The following is an 18,664-nucleotide window of genomic DNA, read 5'->3' on the forward strand; positions in this document are numbered from 1 at the left end:
GGTTTTTGCACTTAACCCCAGAGTACGGCACTAAGGAGAGAGGGGATGGGGGGGGGTGTAAAATTAGTTGGAGTGCCTGTCCCTCGGTGCGATCCAGTGAGCCTGATGGGTCGAGGGTGAGTGCAGATACGCGCGGAGGGAGTGATGGACGAGCCATTGCCCAGTGAAGGGCAGAACGGCCAGGTGCGCGAGGGGGGGGGGGGGGAGGCCACGCCATTCAGTCCCAGTCACAACAACCACTTGTATTTATATAGCGCCTTTAACGATGTAAAACGTCCCAAGGCGCTGCACAGGAGTGTTAGAAGACAAAAACATTTGACACCGAGCCACATAAAGAGAAATTAGGGCAGGTGACCAAAAGCTTGGTCAAAGAGGTAGGTTTTAAGGAGCGTCTTAAAGGAGGAAAGAGAGGTAGCGAGGCGGAGAAATTTAGGCAGGGAATTCCAGAGCTTGGGGCCCAGGCAACAGAAGACACGGCCACCAAAGGTTGATCGATTATAATCAGTGATGCTCAAGAAGACAGAATTGGAGCAGCGCAGATATCTCGGGCTGAAGGAGATTACAGAGATAGGGAGGGGCGAGGCCATGGAGGGATTTGAAAACAAAGATGAGAATTTTGAAATCGAGGCGCTACTTAACCGGGAGCCAATGTAGGTCAGCGAGCACAGCGGGTGATGGGTGAACGGGACATGGTGCGAGTTAGGACACGGGCAGCCGAGATTTGGATCACCTCAAGTTTACGTAGGCTTAGAACGTGGCATTTTTCGGGGGGTGTTTTATTTGAATAATGGTTTGTTTGGCAACTGTTTTGGAATTTGCAGACACTTATTTAAATTAGCTTTGCCCTGGTCACCTTTTGATGAATCTTTCTCAGCCTGTCTTGTTAAATTGAGCAGTCCATCTGATCTGGGAGGAATAGATTGGGCCAGAGAGAGTCCGTGAATAATCAGCAACAACACGCCACTTAAAAGGTGCTGCTCACGGACTCGGTGTTGGAACCAGTTTAGGTTGCAGTTCACAGCAGTTATTTTCTACCGTTATAAAGAGGAACAGTTAAGCCGGTATCTCCTGTAATTCTATCGTGTGTTATTGCTCTTACCCATTTATTGCAGACTCGACCCGAAGCCATGATCAGTTGAAAAGTGATCATGCGTTTGACTTCTAAACATCGAGGAAGGTCACATGGAGGCATGTGCTATAACCAGTAAAAAAGAAAAAAAGACTTGCATTTATAGAGCGCCTTTCACGACCACCGGACATCCCAAAGCGCTTTACATAGAAACATAGAAGATAGGAGCAGGAGTAGACCATTCGGCCCCTCGAGCCTGCTCTGCCATTTAATGAGATCATGGCTGATCATCCAAATTCAGCACCCTGTCCCTGCTTTCTCCCCATATTCCTTGATCCCTTTAGCCTCAAGAAATATATCTAACTCCTTCTTGAATATATTTAATGAATTGGCCTCAACTGCCTTCTGTGGTAGAGAATTCCACAGGTTCACCACTCTCTGGGTGAAGAAATTCCTCCTCATCTCAGTCCTAAATGGCTTACCCCTTATTCTTAGCCTGTGACCCCTGGTTTACAGTCAATGAATACTGTTTGAAGTGTTGTAATGTAGGAAACACAGCAGCCAACTTGCACACAGCAAGCTCCCACACACAGCAATGCGATAATGACCAGACAGTCCCTGAAATACAGCAATGAGGGTTTTCTATTCGATCCCTGGGCATCCGACAAATATTGGGCAGGTAAAGGGGCATTTGGTCACAGGGAGTGAGGGCTCACCGACTGGAGTGGTCTAAGAAACCGAAGACGAAAAAGACCTCTAGAGTAAGGATCTGTAAGTGTAATACCCTTAACTAACGCCTCACATTGTAGGACACAGAAGCAAGTGGGGTTTGCCTGATCTATTTTAAAAAGCCTGACTTTTGGTATTCAGTCTGCATTTTGGAAATTGCGACGCAACCGTTCGACAATGTTGCTCTCTAACCCAACAGAGGACAGTTTAACCCCCTTGCACCTCAGAAACCCTCTGAGCATGTCAACTATTTTTCCGCATTTTTTTTTCCACCTCTGTTCAAAATCAGGCAGCGGTGGAATGGCCAGTGCCACCTTCACCATTCCAGACAGGGTTGAGTTACCCTTTAAGTTGATTTATAAGATGCTTGGGTGTATTTCTCACAGCTCCATAGCCTCTGGGCCTGACCAGGAGAGAGCAGCAGTGGCCTCACCAATGTTTTTTTTCTGTGCTGTAACCTTGCGAGGGCAAGCGAGCATTGGCTCCACAACTGTTGACCATTTTCTTTCCTTCCCCTGGAGACTTTCTGTACTGCAGTGTTTCCCAGGCGACTTCTCTCCCGAGTACGGCTCAAGCAGTTCTTTTAGATCAGGGAAATTCATTTTTTTCCCCTTAAATAACATGCAAACGTTTCCTCAGGAGCAGCATTGCAGGGTTTTAAAGAGCCTGTTAGTGAGGTTTGATTTTTCTGCTGGTCTTAAAGTCACTTGTGAACCAGGAGCGCAGAGGGAGAGTCACCGCTCAGTGCCCAGATGAAGATGGCTTCTTGCGAGGGGGCGATTTGGTCACCTTATTAAACTACTTTTCAGGCTCATCTGCAGCTTGATCCCACCAGCAGGCACTCCCCCGCCCCGCTTCTTGAAGATCGTTTGTGTCTGTGAAACCCTTGTCCAGTTATCCCAGCGATCAGCTGCTTTCTCTCCACCTCAAACTAGAGTTCTAAAGGTTATACGCAAAACATTAACACCGAGGTGTGTGTCTCTCTCTCCCTTCCCCCCCTCTCTCTCGCCCCCTCTCTCTCGCCCCCTCTCTCTCGCCCCCTCTCTCTCTCGCCCCCTCTCTCGCCCCCCCTATCTCTCTCGCCCCCTCTCTCGCGCCCCTCTCTCTCTCGCCCCCTCTCTCTCGCCCCCTCTCTCTCGCCCCCTCTCTCTTCCCCTCTCTCTCTCACCCCCTCTCTCTCTCGCCCCCTCTCTCTCTCGCCCCCTCTCTCTCTCGCCCCCTCTCTCTCTCGCCCCCTCTCTCTCTCGCCCCCTCTCTCTCTCGCCCCCCTCTCTCTCGCCCCCTCTCTCTCTCGCCCCCTCTCTCTCTCGCCCCCTCTCTCTCTCTCTCGCCCCCTCTCTCTCTCTCGCCCCCTCTCTCGCTCGCCCCCCTCTCTCGCTCGCCCCCCTCTCTCGCTCGCCCCCCTCTCTCGCTCGCCCCCCTCTCTCGCTCGCCCCCTCTCTCGCTCGCCCCCTCTCTCGCTCGCCCCCTCTCTCGCCCCCTCTCTCGCTCGCCCCCCTCTCTCGCTTGCCCCCTCTCTCTCTCTCGCCCCCTCTCTCTCTCGCCCTCTCTCTCTCTTGCCCCCCTCTCTCTCGCCCCCCTCTCTCTCTCGCCCCCATTCTCTCTCTTCCCCCCTCTCTCTCTCTCTCTCCCCTCTCTCCCGCCACTCCCCCCCCCTCTCCCACCCCTCCCTTTCTCGGCCTTTTTTGTGCTATAGAGTCAATGTTATTTCTTGAGACAAGGGGACTGAAAAGTAATACGGGTAAAATTCAGGAGGAGCTTGTACCCTGGCAGACACGTGTTAGGAAGGTGTGTGTGAATATAAAGGAGCAAAGTAATGACTGATGCAGAAAAAATAAATCGCATTCATAACGCATGACTCAGACACGTAAAGAGGAGTTTTATTTCACTACTTGGAAAATCCATGAGCGTGTGTTTAGTTACATAATTGCTGTCCACAGACACTGAAAAGTGATCCAATGAAGAGCTTTATTGGCCTTGCCTCGTGCTGAGTGGCCCTCTTCTCTCACTGTAAACACTTGGTGTTACTGGTCCTGCAGGAAGAGCAGTTGCAGCGACTGTCCCGCAGCAGATCAACAGATAGGGAGGCCCCCAGCCAAAGTGCACTCCGTCTTATCACAGAGAGGCACTTAACGACTGAAAGGTTTACGATGAGGGTGGGGGTGTAGATTTACAAGGCTTCGCTGCACAGTGTTCGAGTGCCTCGTATCCATTTTATGCAGCGTAACATAATGAATAACTGCTCCCCTGGTGCTGCAAGTAAGTTTAATGTGAGCAAAGTGCCTGTGGGAGCTCTGTCTGTGTTTAATGTGCGTCTAGTGCCCTCCAAACAAGCTGCTATTCAAACCACCAGCCCTTTTTAAACTTCATACGTTGGGACTGACGGAAGCATCTCCTCTCTTTTCTTTCTGTCATCTCTCTTTCTCTGTTGCTCTCTCTTTCTCTCTCATACTCTGCTGTCTCTTTGTTTCTTTTTCTCTCAGTCTCTCTCTGTTGCTGTATCTTTCTCTCCCTTTCTATTTCTCTCTTTTCTCTCTTATTTCTCTCACTCTCTATTTCCCTATTTCTCTCTCTCTGCTCTCTCTCTGCGCTCTCTCTCTCTCTGTGCTCTCTCTCTCTGTGCTCTCTCTCTCTCTCTCTGCGCTCTCTATCTCTCTGCGCTCTCTCTCTCTGCGCTCTCTATCTCTGCGCACTCTCTCTCTGCTCTCTCTCTCTCTCTGCGCTCTCTATCTCTCTGCGCTCTCTCTCTGTGCTCTCTCTATCTCTGTGCTCTCTCTGTGCGCTCTCTCTCTCTGCGCTCTCTCTGTGCGCTCTCTCTCTGCGCTCTCTCTCACTGCGCTCTCTATCTCTCTGCGCTCTCTATCTCTTTGCGCTCTCTATCTCTCTGCGCTCTCTCTCTCTCTGCGCTCTCTATCTCTCTGCGCTCTCTATCTCTCTGCGCTCTCTATCTCTGCGCTCTCTCTCTCTCTGCGCTCTCTCTGCGCTCTCTCTATCTCTCTGCGCTTTCTCTCTCTGCGCTCTCTCTATCTCTCTGCGCTCTCTATCTCTCTGCGCTCTCTATCTCTCTGCGCTCTCTATCTCTCTGCGCTCTCTCTCTGCGCTCTCTCTTTCTCTGCGCTCTCTCTCTCTGCGCTCTCTCTATCTCTCTGCGCTCTCTATCTCTCTGCGCTCTCTATCTCTCTGCGCTCTCTCTCTCTCTGCGCTCTCTCTATCTCTCTGCGCTTTCTCTCTCTGCGCGCTCTATCTCTCTGCGCTCTCTATCTCTCTGCGCTCTCTATCTCTCTGCGCTCTCTCTGCGCTCTCTCTTTCTCTGCGCTCTCTCTCTCTGCGCTCTCTCTATCTCTGCGCTCTCTATCTCTGCGCTCTCTCTCTCTGCGCTCTCTCTATCTCTCTGCGCTCTCTCTCTCTGCTCTCTCTCTGCGTTCTCTCTCTCTCTGCGCTCTCTCTGCGCTCTCTCTCTCTGCGCTCTCTCTCTCTGCGCTCTCTCTCTCTCTGCGCTCTCTCTGCGCTCTCTCTCTCTCTGCGTTCTCTCTGCGTTCTCTCTGCGCTCTCTCTCTGCGCTCTCTCTTTCTCTGCGCGCTCTCTTTCTCTGCGCCCTTTCTCTGCGCGCTCTCTTTCTCTGCGCGCTCTCTTTCTCTGCGCGCTCTCTTTCTCTGCACTCTCTCTCTCTGCGCTCTCTCTCTCTGCGCTCTATCTCTGCGCTCTCTCTCTGCGCGCCCTCTCTCTGCGCGCCCTCTCTCTGCGCGCCCTCTCTCTGCGCGCCCACTCTCTGGGCGCGCTCTCGCTCTCTGGGCGCGCTCTCGCTCTCTGGGCGCGCTCTCGCTCTCTTGTCGCTCTCTCTGCGCTCTCTCTGCGCTCTCGCTCTCTCAGCGCGCTCTCCCTCTCTCGGCGCGCTCCCGCTCCCTCGGCGCGCTCCCGCTCTCTCGGCGCGCTCCCGCTCTCTCGGCGCGCTCTCGCTCTCTCTGCGCGCTCTCGCTCCCTCGGCGCGCTCTCGCTCTCTCGGCGCGCTCTCTCGCTCTCCCTGCGCTCTCTCTGCGTTCTCTCTGCTCTCTCTTGCTCTCTCTGTGCTCTCGCCCTCTCTCGCTCTCTCTGCGCTCTCCCTGCTCTCTCGCTCTCTCTGCGCTCTCTCGCTCTCTCTGCGCTCTCTCTGCTCTCTCTGCGCTCTCTCTCGCCCTCTCTCTGTGCTCTCGCCCTCTCTCTGTGCTCTCGCCCTCTCTCGCCCTCTCTCGCCCTCTCTGCGCTCTCTCTGCGCTCTCTCTGCTCTCTCGCTCTCTCTGCGCTCTCTCGCCCTCTCTCTGTGCTCTCGCCCTCTCTCGCCCTCTCTCGCTCTCTCTGCGCTCTCGCTCTCTCTGCGCTCTCTCTGCTCTCTCTCGCTCTCTCTCGCCCTCTCTCTGTGCTCTCGCCCTCTCTCGCCCTCTCTCTGTGCTCTCGCCCTCTCTCGCTCTCTCTGCGCTCTCTCTGCTCTCTCGCTCTCTGCGCTCTCTCGCCCTCTCTCTGTGCTCTCGCCCTCTCTCGCTCTCTCTGCCCTCTCTCGCTCTCTTTATTTCCCTATTTCCCTCTCTATCCCTATTTCTTTCTCTCTCTCTTTCCTGCGTATATCAGTTTAATGCATGGCACTTTTCACAGTCTGCACCTGTCACCAAGTTGGGATTTGTTGGTCAAAACCATTATCCTACCCGATGCTTACTCAGAGACTGAGCGTCATTGCCCAGGGAAACCTCGTCCTCTTGCAGGTGAACTCGTGATGTTTGCTCCCAAAACGAGCGTGATATGCTTTACAGTGGCAGTGCCCCAGTAATGCAAAGCTACTTTTAAAAAAAAACACACTGAATTTTAACTAGTTATTGGGAAGCAAAGCTCAGCAATGTGTATCAGAAACCTAGGGCCTGTTTGCACAATGTACTGCTTGCATTCTGCTTGTAATTCTCTAATGCAGGGATTTCCAAACTAGGACATGTGAGACATCTCTGGGGGGGTACGTGAGACATCTCTGGGGGGGGTACGTGAGACATCTCGGGGGGGGTACGTGAGACATCTCGGGGGGGGGTACGGGAGACATCTCGGGGGGGTACGGGAGACATCTCTGGGGGGGTACGTGAGACATCTCTGGGGGGGTACGTGAGACATCTCTGGGGGGGGTACGTGAGACATCTCTGGGGGGGTACGTGAGACATCTCGGGGGGGGGTACGGGAGACATCTCGGGGGGGTACGGGAGACATCTCGGGGGGGTACGGGAGACATCTCTGGGGGGGTACGTGAGACATCTCTGGGGGGGTACGTGAGACATCTCTGCGGGGGTACGTGAGACTTTTCTGGGGGCTACGTGAGACATCTCTGGGGGGCTACGGGAGACATCTCTGGGGGGCTACGGGAGACATCTCTGGGGGGCTACGGGAGATATCTCGGGGGGAGTACGTGAGACATCTCTTGGGGGGGCACATGAGACATCTTTGGGGGGGTACGTGAGACATCTTGGTGGGGGGTACGTGAGACATCTCTGGGGGGGCACGTGAGACATCTCTGGGGGCTACGTGAGACATCTCTGGGGGGCTACGTGAGACATCTCTGGAGGGCTACGTGAGACATCTCTGGGGGGCTACGTGAGACATCTCTGGAGGGCTACGTGAGACATCTCGGGGGGGGTACGTGAGACATCTCTGGGGGGGTACGTGAGACATCTCTGGGGGGGTACGTGAGACATCTCTGGGGGGCTACGTGAGACATCTTGGTGGGGGGTACGTGAGACATCTCTGGGGGGGTACGTGAGACATCTCTGGGGGGCTACGTGAGACATCTCCGGGGGGGTGTACATGAGACATCTCTGGGGGGGCTACGTGAGACATCTCTGGGGGGCTACGTGAGACATCTCTGGGGTACACCGGAGAAATTGTCTAATGGTGGATTTTATTTATTAATTTTATTTATTGTATTTTTATAATCGGCTACTCTCACGATGCTTTAAAGCTCCGTGGGAATTTGTTATATTAGGTAGTTAATTTACTTCAGGATGTACCAATGATGACGCCGAGGCGATGACGTACAGCGCCCTCCCCTCCAATCACCGTACACTAGGCACTGACAGGACCGAGCTGGTGCCGTCCCATCAAAACTGCCATAGAAACCAGCGCTAATGTTAAAACATACGGAGCTTCTGAGCTCCGTGTGAAGCAACAAACCCTGTTGCTTAGCAACAGCTTCAAAACAGTCGGCGTAGCTTGCAAGCGTCTCTGTAGCTAAGCAATAGCTTCAGCTAGACCTTGCAGAGCCACGACTGCAGAAAAAAAGCAACGAAAAGAGAAAAAACTTATCTGAACCGACTCCTGAATTTTGCCGGTGGATAGAGCTTTCCGGACATTTAACCTCCGGATAAACGAAAGTTTCCTGTATATGTGTATTATATGTTGTGCAGTGCTTGGGGAGTAAAGGGATTAAAATATTAAACCTGTCTGCTGGTAAGGGAACGCGGGCAGCTGGTAGATCTGGAAGGGGATACGCAATAAGTAAAATGTTTGGGAACCTCTGCTCTCATGAGTCCTGTCTCAGATATGTAAAGGCATTTTATTGCGACACAGGAAAAAAAAAACACACTAACTGGTCATTTTCTCATCTGCAGTGTGTGGGTCTGTGTCATGACACATTGACCCGCAGAACAACAGTGACCGCGCTTTTTAAAGGTGATTCATTGGTTGTGAAAAGCTTCGTGAAAGGTTCTCTATGAATGCAAGCTTTTATTAGTACGGCCACCTTTTATCGGGTCACCCCTCATCGCTAGATTGAGCAGTCAAGAGTGGCGAATGAAAACCAACATTCCTCAGCAGTTGCTTGGCGCATTAATCTGAGCAGTGCAGTTTAATAATGCTTTAATTAAAGCGCAGACTGAAAAAAGTTGTCCGGGGATTTTCTGCCAATCTTTTAGCCTCTGCTCCACTGCACCGCGCACCTCCTTGCGTTCCCAGCGAGAATCCACCAAGGGACTTGATTTCACACTTGAGCTTTGCAGGGTCCCCTTGACGCAGCCAGTGTTTTGCCCTCCGAGCCCCTTTTTCCGTGCTCCCTTAGTGCAACTGTTCTGATTGCACACTCCCTGCGGATTCCTGCACGGAATCCTTTCGGTCTAATTGGTGGCAATTAACTCTCTTAAAGAGGCAAGGGGCGGGGGGGGGAACGAAGGTTTCAACTGTTTTCTCCGAACACAGGAGGGCCATCTTTCGATGACATAATGCACCTCAAGCAGGCGCATGTCTCCTGCCTGTAGCTCTGTACGGCCAATGGGCTAGCGGGAAACGGGCGGGACCGTATTGGCTGCCTGTTATACGCCCCGCCCAATAGTCAGTTCTATTGAAGTGAATGGAATCGAATATTGGGTGGGGACTGGGGAGTATGAAAGGCGATATTGCTTTTATTTCAGCTTTTCAGCGTATGCATTTTTTCTTTTTAGAAAAATGAACACTGAGCTTCTGATCAGTACAAACCCAGCCTCCCCCAATCCAGGGTATGCATCTCTGTGCTTACCTCTGGTTGGGCTTGAATGTTGTCCAGTCTCGTGTTGCTCATCAGAGAAACATTGGCGAGGAAGGAACAGGGAGAGGCTGAAGGGAAGAGGGATGCTGATCAAGTGAAAGTTGGGAGCTTTCCTACGGGGCTTTGTGCCAGGTAACTTCATGAAGAGAAAATGTTGCAACAGTTGCTCCAGAACAGAACGGGGTGGACCCCCCTTGCTCGGCGATGTAGGCAAGTACAAGATCCAAGTATCGGCGTCTCCGAGGCTCAAAGTGGCCTAAAATGGCCATTGTTTTACCCTGCGCGTTGACGCAACACAGCGGGACTCGAGCTCCACGGCTGGCGGCGTGCTGGGGCGTGGCAAGTTCATCCGTCTCTTCACGCACCTGCCAGGAAGAGTGAATGGGCTTGTTTTGGAGTCGGGAAGCTGAGCCCAATTAAATTGTCGCTGCACGGGGACCTGGAGCATCTTGCTTTGGGACTTAATCAGGGCACCTGTGTGGAATTGAGTGGTAATTAAAGCAGCGTAATTAAAGAGTGTGTTTCGGGTCCCATGTTCCCCAGCAAAGCAAAAGCGGCATCAATTAAGGCAACAAATTGGGCACATCAATTAAGTGTGTTTTGCCTTTGTACTGTTTGGCAATTGGGAACGTTAGCTATGTTGAGGTTGTGCCAGTCTCTGGTGTGAATAACACTGGGTTCTCACAGCCTGTCAGAATCTTGGGCTTGACCCAAGTCAGATTCCAAGTTCCTTGCTGTAGTCACTCAGTCATTCACCTGGGGTTTTGAGACACGGAGAGAGCAGTGTTTCTGGGCAGTGTGATCTGTGCAGTATGAAACATAGAAGATAGGAGCAGGAGTAGGCCATTCGGCCCCTCGAGCCTGCTCCGCCATTCAATGCGATCATGGCTGATCATCCAAATTCAGTACCCTGTCCCTGCTTTCTCCCCATACCCCTTGATCCCTTTAGCCTTAAGAAATATATCCAACTCCTTCTTGAATATATTTAATGAATTGGCCTCTACTGCCTTCTGTGGTAGAGAATTCCACAGGTTCACCACTCTCTGGGTGAAGAAATTCCTCCTCATTTCTGTCCTAAATGGCTTACCCCTTATCCTTAGACTGTGACCCCTGGTTCTGGATGGGCTGCTGAGCAAAGCTCTCTGGCCTGCAGAATGAATAGACGGCCCCGTTCAACCTAACTCTTTTGATGGGGTGTTGGGGGGAAGTTGGGTCTGTTGGACCGGGGAATGTATTCTGAACCCTGCCTCTACTTGGCACGCTGGGCTTCAGAGCTGCTTGTGTATCCGCAGTCCTTTCAATCAACCGTTCTAACAAGCCTGTGTGTTTTGCTGTGTATTTTGTACGTGCCGTAACTTGAAATCAAAAACAGAAAATGCAGCAAAAAGCAGGTCAGTCAGCAAAGAGGGGGAAAAAAAGCAGATTCCCGTTTTGGGTACGTAACCCTTCCTCAGAAACCTGTTCACGCTGGTGCAGTCGTGGCATCTGTCAGCTACTGGTGTTCCTTCAGTTCTCGATCCTTAATTTGGGGGCTGCTTTTCAATGTTGGAGAGAATCCAGGGAGACGTGCATATGGTCTTTCTGTAACTGCTCTCTTGTCAAGCTGGAGATGCACGTGCTGGCTGAAGGTTGACCCCGACGGTTGCCCAACATTCTCTTGCTTTGGCAACACCGCGCCTGTGAAAATCATGGCCCTTGGCATCCACCCATTCCACTTTGGACTGACAGTCGATGTCATCAAGGTGAACTCTGAGACTCCGAGTGCCTGCCCATTGAACTTTCTGGAATGGCATGACAGAGTCTTGTACTTCACGTGGAGAATTCAAGTAAACAATGTGAGGGTTTCCCAGAATGCAAATTGTTTGCCATAGCAACACACACGACTCACGACTCAATCACCGACTGTGTTCGTTATGGTAAATAACTGGTGAATGATGTGTGATGATTGCAGGTTTTAGTCCAATGCATGTTTCCACACTAGAAGATGAAATTAAAGTGAGTTACTGCAGCCCGAATGGGCAGTCATTTTTAAAACACCACCAGCTGTGCATATTCTACTGTGGCGGTCTGATAGCTTCATATCTATCATCAGCCTTGGCTCAGTGGATAGCACTCTCGCCTCTGACTCAGAAAGTCGTGGGTTCCAGTAATGCTCCAGAGACGTGAGCGCGTAAGCTAGGTTGACACTCCAGAGCGGTGCTGAGGGAGTGCTGCACGGTCAGAGGTGCTGTCTTTCGGATGAGATGTTAAACCGAGGCCCTGTCTTACCTTCTCAAGTGGACATAAAGGACTGCACTGTCGGACAAAGAGCAGGGGCGGTCTCCCAATATTTATCCCTCAACCAACAACATTAAAGCAAATTTCCTGGCCACTATCACATTGCTGTTGGTGGGAGCTAGTTGTGCCCAAAATGGCCGCCGTGTCTGTTTACATAAGAACAGTGACTACACTTCAAAGCTGTATCTTTTTTATTCGTTCCTGGGATATGGGCGTCGCTGGCAAGGCCAGAATTTATTGCCCTTGAGAAGGTGGTGGTGAGCCGCCATTTCAGAGGGCAGTTAAGAGTCAACCACATTGCTGTGGGTCTGGAGTCACATATAGGCCAGACCGGGTAAGGGCGGCAGATTTCCTTCCCTAAAGGACATTAGTGAACCAGATGGGTTTTTACAACAATCCGGTAGTTTCATGGTCACCATTAGTGACGCTAGCTTTTTATTAACTGAATTTAATTGTGGTGTGGAGAAATGTAAGAAGTCACACAACACCAAGTTATAGTCCAACAGCTTTATTTGAAGTCACAAGTTTTCGGAGCGCTGCTCCTTCGTCAGGTGAAGTGGAGAGATGCATAAAGACACAGCTTATATAGTCAGAGAATAATGTCAGATGTTTACAGGTAATCTTTCTAACTGCCATTTATCACATCTCGACAGAGAGATAATCACAGCAATCAAAGGTGTGAATGGTGTCCAAACAGGTCAGTCAGGAAAACATTACATCAAAGAACAATGAGGTGGGGTCACAAGGGGTCAAATGTTGCAGATGCTGGGGTCTGTGTGAAAAACAAAAAAACAGACAAAAAGCATTTTTTTTGCTGGAAATCACAGCAGGTCCGGCCGCATCTGTGTAGAGAGAACAAGCCAACGACGACTCGAGTCTGGATGGGGTTACATGAAGCGTGACATGAACCCAAGATCCCGGTTCAGGCCGTCCTCATGGGTATTCATTAATCCAGGCCTCTGGATTACTAGTCCAGTAACATAACCACTGTGCTACCGTACCCCTATCATTGGCTGTACCGCACTTTGGGTCATCCTGAGGTTGTGAAAGGCGCTATGTAAATGCAAGTCCATTCTATCTCCCTTATTCGTTGGCATGACCTGTACTGAAGTTCAACATCGGTTAATGTGCTGTATGACACCTCTTAGGGGTATCGGTCAAAACGGGCACAACATAGGCGGAGGTTTACAACCCCAGGTAATTCGAAGTTCTTGTGTCGCGGCATTCCCGAGAGTTCATTTTAAAATGGCAGTGGGTGAACCTCGTTCTCTGAGGTTTATGCTACCCTGTAATGGTGTGGCCGAGTTTGGACACTGGTTTTGAGAGAATTTGCTTTAATTAAACGTAGAGAGACATTGTAACACCCTTTAGCAAGGACACTCCACATAGCAACCAGAACCATGTCACCCCCTGCTCAGCATAGGGCAATTTATGAACATGGACGTGATATCCAGCCACTCCACCAGCACCAGAGGACACAGCCTGTGCCTGACCGGGGGTAAATTCAAAGCTAATCTGTGGAAACAATATTCCAGTCAGCGAGTGGTAAATCTATGGAACAGACTCCCAGGGAGACGACGGAAGCGGTTAGTGTTTAGATAGATTTCTTTCAGAAAATAATGGCCCGTATTTTCAGATCGGAGGCTTCCTGCCTGCAGAGGCCTCCGATCTAGAAAAAAATCTACGGACTTACCTGAGGGCTCCCGACGTGCGTATACTTCCGCTCCCTGTGCCTCTCCAAACTTGAAATGCGCAGGGCCCACGTATCCCAGGGGCGCAGGCGGTTCGCACGCGTCCCTGGGCTCACGTGGGCCATGCCAGCCAATAAGAGAAGGGAATCTCCCTTCATACACTTGACAGATAGACCCGTCAAATATATGAATGGAGATCACCCCAAAAACACTAACACATTAAATAAAAAAATTTTTAAAATCACATTTTTAAAATGAGTTGAAATTACAATAAATTTAATACTTTAAACAAAAATTTAATTTTTTGTACAAATAATTAGTTTTTTACAGGGCTAAAAATAAACTTATCTTTTTTAAAAGTATTTTTAAATTATAAATGAGTGAAAAAAAAATGTTTTAAACTTTTTTCAACTCTTATGCTGGTAAAAGCAGGCTTTACGCTGCTTTTTCCAGGCGTAATATTTCTAAGGGTTTTCTGCGGGCGGAGGGTCTCCAGAAAGTGGAACTCTCCCCCCGCAGAGGTCTTTCTCCAGGGCAGGCGTCCGATCTGTCGAGAGCATTCTTGACAGATCGGAAATACCGGTTTTCAGCGCATGCGCTGGGCATGCCTGAAACCGGCATTTCCGGTGTCCCTACGAGTGGGTACACAGCCCGTACACACCCGTAGGCATCGGAATATCGGGCCCATTATTTTGCAATATGAGTTATTTGAGACGAGGTGTGGTGAGTGTAGCGCGCTCGGGAGGAACAGGAGACTTTGGACCTGTGGTTCCCAAAGCTCTCCACCACTGGGGGTTTTCCTCGCCCTCATGTCTGGGTCTGTTGTAGATTAATTGCTAAGATTAGTCAACAACTGCATTATCGCTGTATCACGTGTAAGGTTATTTTTCTCTCGTGTTCAGAACACAAAGGGCTAAGAATCAAGAGAGACTCGTTATTTTCTAACTTTAAAGGCCTAGAAATTCGACTCGGGCAGGTGGCGCAAAACGGATGGCGTCGGATTGGCCATCCGTTATGCGCAGCGGCTGATACTCGGCTTCCATCGAGGCCAATCCGATACCGCTCGTTTTGCGCCACCGCCCAAGAATTTAATTTGACGTACAACGCGACAGTTTCGACTAGAAACGTCTCGAACCTTTTTTTCGAGTGAGGAGAGCTCAAGACAAAAAGAATTGATCAGGCTCTTTGTCTAGGGGAGGAAAAGAAGGTTCACCTTTTATGCCACCTCATCCTGTTGTTCTCCTGAAAACCCTTTATAAAATGGGATTTTTCTCTCAACTTTGCTGCTTGATCATCACCCATCATACGGGTTGATTTAAACACCAAAGACACTTTTTCAGGCTTTGCTTCCTCATCTCTGCAACTGTCGGCATTGGTTCTTATCAGTTACTCGGGTTTTAGAGCTTACGGAGGCTCCATTTCATTTCACTGACGCACGTGTTTCTCTCGCCGAGCGTCCTTCATATCCAAGTACCAGGGTGGTAGAAGGTTTGTTTCTTATTCGTTTATGGGCGTCGCTGGCAAGGCCAGCATTTATTGCCCATCCCTAATTGCCCTCGAGAAGGTGGTGGTGAGCCACCTTCTGAACCGCTGCAGTCCGTGTGGTGAAGGTGCTCCCACAGTGCTGTTAGGTAGGGAGTTCCAGGATTTTGATCCAGCGACGATGAAGGATCGGCGATATACTTCCAAGTCAGGATGGTGTGTGACTTGTGGGGGAACTTGGAGGTGGTGGTGTTCCCATGCACCTGCTGCCCTTGTCCTTCTAGGTGGAAGAGGTCGTGGGTTTGGGAGGTGCTGCCGAAGAAGCCTTGGTGAGTTGCTGCAGTGCATCTTGTAGATGGTACACACTGCAGCCACGGTACGCCGGTGGTGGAGGGAGTGAATGTTTAAGGTGGTGGATGGGGTGCCAATCAAGCCGGCTGCTTTGTCCTGGATGGTGTCGAGCTTCTTGAGTGTTGTTGGAGCTGCACTCATCCAGGCAAGTGAAGAGTATTCCATCACACTCCTGACTTGTGCCTTGTAGATGGGGGAAAGGCTTTGGGGAGTCAGGAGGTGAGACACTCGCCGCAGAATACCCAGCCTCTGACCTGCTCTTGTTGCCACTGTATTTATGTGGCTGGTGCAGTTAAGTTTCTGACAATGGTGACCCCCAGGATGTTAATGGTGAACTAGATGGACCTCAGTCTTTTTTCGTCCAGCAGTTCCTATATTTTGGGGGCTGCCGGAATGCATTAATATCCCAGTCCCCGTGCCCGTTCTTTTTTTGCCGCTAATGAAAAGATATTTTATCCAGAAGCTGCAAGTACCATCTGATCAGGATTTGTTTTCTGCGGGTGAGCTATTAGTTCTTGCAGCATGTGCCTCAATTCCTTCTTTTCTGGATCTCGCTGCCACGTTCCGGCAGGCGAGGCGGGTGCAGGTGTGTGGCCGTCCGAGCCACCAGCGGGAAGCCGAGAGTCAGCCCAGGGGCTTTCTCCCCGCCGCTGTGGGGCGGAAGCGCCTGGAGCTGGCTGACCGCTTGTCCACGATGGCGGGACTCGCCTCACCTCGCCCTCGCGTTGGACCGCAGGTGTCACTACGAAGCGCAAAAGTTCAGAAACAAAAGAGAGCTCAGAGCACAAACGAAGCAGTTACTTGGGATTTACCATTTGCGCTGAATGTAAACCAAACATGCCGTCTGAGCTACAGCAGTGGCGCACGTTATGTAACCTCAACTTCCCAAGCATAAAGGAAGCAAACCAGGAAATAAAAGGTTTTTCTTTAAATTGTCTTACAGAACGCGACTACTTCAGCTTGTGCAACAAACAGCCAATTGGGAGGGAACTTTTCCGACAGTTCTGTGAGACGAAGCCGGAGCTTAAGCGATGTATCAAGTTCCTCGATACTGTGGTAAGACATAGAAATTTGAAATGGACATCTTCGTTACATAAGAGCATAAGAAATAGGAGCAGGAGTCGGCCATTTGGCCCTTCGCGCCAGCTCCGCCATTCAATAAGATCATGGCTGATCTCTGACCTCATCTCCACTATCCCCATATCCCTTGATTCCCTTAATATTCAAAAATCTATTGATCTCTGTGTTATAAATCTCATCATCAAGAAACTACTTATGAAATAACGCTGGACGGCCAGCTGGTGGCGCCGTCCAAGGAGTATAAATACTCGGGCGTGGGCCCCAGCTTTCCAGGGACATTTTGTAAGACAAGGAGCTAGTGAAGTACAACTAGACCTCCATGTTCTGAAACAAGTTGATTAAAGCCTTGCTTTATACTCAAACCAAGTGTGTAGTGAGTTTTATTACGTCACTCTGTCTTGAATATACTCAACGACTGAGCCGCCACAGCCCTCTGGGGTAGAGAATTCCAAAGATTCACCACCCTCTGAGTGAAGAAATTTCTCCTCATCTCAGTCCTAAATGGCTGACCCCTTATTCTGAGACTGTGACCCCTGGTTCTAGACTCCCCAGCCAGGGGAAACATCCTCCCTGCATCTACCCTGTCAAGCCCTGTAAGAATTTTAGAGCTGGACACGCATAGTATGAAAGTCTCCAAGGGTCCTGTACGAAATGTAGTCCCAAACCATTTTATAGTGGCCGCTGGTCTGAGGCAAAAGCCGCCTCTGATTTGGTATCAGCTGGCACTCAAACCCGAGAGGTCAGCACGATAGTGCGGGGAAAGTGGAACAATTCACATTGTTGCAGTAGCAAGTGCTCTTCTGCGCCTGGAGTTCACAATGGATTGTTAAAGGCGAATGGTGCTTGACCGATACAAAAGGCAAAATACTGCGGATGCTGGAAATCTGAAATCTGAACAGAAAATGCTGGAAATGCTCAGCAGCTCAGTCAGCATCCGTGGAGAGAGAAACAGAGTTAACGTTTCAGGTCGAAGACCCTTCATCAGGACTGACAAAGGGTCTACGACCTGAAACATTGACTCTGTTTCTCTCTCCACGGATGCTGCCCTGGCCTGCTGAGCTTTTCCAGCGTTTTCTGTTGTTATTTCGGATTTCCAATATCCGCAGTATTTTGCTATCGCATTAAAGAAATGAAAGATGGGTCTAGAGGAGTTGTGTAAATGGGAATAGCAGAATCCAAAAAAATGGGAGCAATGATTATGATCTGAAATTGTTGAACTTGATGTAGAGTTCCGAAGGTTGTAAATGTAAAGTATGCGCATATACTTGATACAAAAAGGAAGAGACAGCTTGGAAGGGTTTAACTTAGGTCTTTACTTCATACCCACAGGCGGGAACTGAGGGGAGATCAGTACCCGCAGTACTATTTATACCCCTATGGCCAGGAGTGGTACTACGGTATCACTACGCCCTACAAAGTAGTGCTGCCCTGGCCATAGGGTTAAAGTAGCATACATATTACATACACAACAGTAAAGTGCCTAATCGAAAGATGAAGGGCTGTTCCTCGAGCTTCTGTTGCAGTTTCATTGGAACAGCTGAGGACAGAGAGGCTTAAAACCTGCTACATCTCTAAATTTTTCCAGTTCTGACGAAGGGTCATCGACCTGAAACGTTAACTCTGTTTCTCTCTCCAAAGATGCTGCCTGACCTGCTGAGTATCTCCAGCATTTTCTGTTTATATTTCGTGTTTGACTGACTTGATCGAGTTCTTTGAGGAAGTAACGGAGAGGGTTGATGAGGGCAGTGCGGTTGATGTTGTGTATATGGACTTTCAAAAGGTGTTTGATAAAGTACCACATAATAGAAGTTAGCAAAATGAAAGCCCATGGGATTAAAGGGACAGTGGCTAAGAGACAGAAAGCAGAGAGTAGTGGTGAGCAGATGTTTTTCAGACTGGAGTGAAGTGTACAGTGATGTTCCTCAAGGGTCGGTAATACGGCCACTGCTCTTTTTGATATATACTAATGACCAGGATTTGGGTATACAGGGCATAATTTCAAAGGTTGCAGATGATACGAAACTCAGGAATGTAGTGAACAATGAGGCAGATAGTAACAGACTTCAGGAGGACAGACAGACTGGTGAAATGGGCAGATACATGGCAGATGAAATTTAACGCAGAGAAATGTGAAGTGATATATTTTAGTAGGAAGAATGAGGAGAGGCGATACAAACTAAATGGTACAATTTTAAAGGGGGTGCAGGAACAGAGACCTGGGGGTGTGTGTACACAAATCATTGAAGGTGGCAGGACAAGTTGAGAAGGCTGTTAAAAAGGCATACGGGATCCTTGGCTTTATTAATAGAGGCAGAGAGTAAAAAAGCAAGGAAGTTATGCTAAACCTTCATAAAACACTGGTTAGGCCTTAGTCTGGAGTATTGTGTTCAATTCTGGGCACCGCACTTTAGGAAGGATGTCAAGGCCTTCGACAGGGTGCGGAGGAGATTTACTAGAATGGTA

General features: G+C 49.9%; 1 protein-coding gene across 1 annotated transcript in view; it reads left to right on the top strand.

The window, feature by feature from the left end:
- The window catches only part of grk5l (G protein-coupled receptor kinase 5 like), a 241,521-nt gene that overhangs the window by 141,814 nt on the left and 81,043 nt on the right, over positions 1–18,664 (top strand). The window contains exon 3 of the mRNA XM_085971231.1: positions 16,065–16,177. Within this exon, the coding sequence (XP_085827357.1) occupies positions 16,065–16,177 (113 nt within the window). The remainder of the gene's footprint in view (positions 1–16,064; positions 16,178–18,664) is intronic.

The sequence above is a fragment of the Somniosus microcephalus genome, chromosome 30, assembly GCF_052327205.1.
Source record: "Somniosus microcephalus isolate GS21.2 chromosome 30, FLI_Smic_1.0, whole genome shotgun sequence".
NCBI lineage: Eukaryota > Metazoa > Chordata > Chondrichthyes > Squaliformes > Somniosidae > Somniosus > Somniosus microcephalus.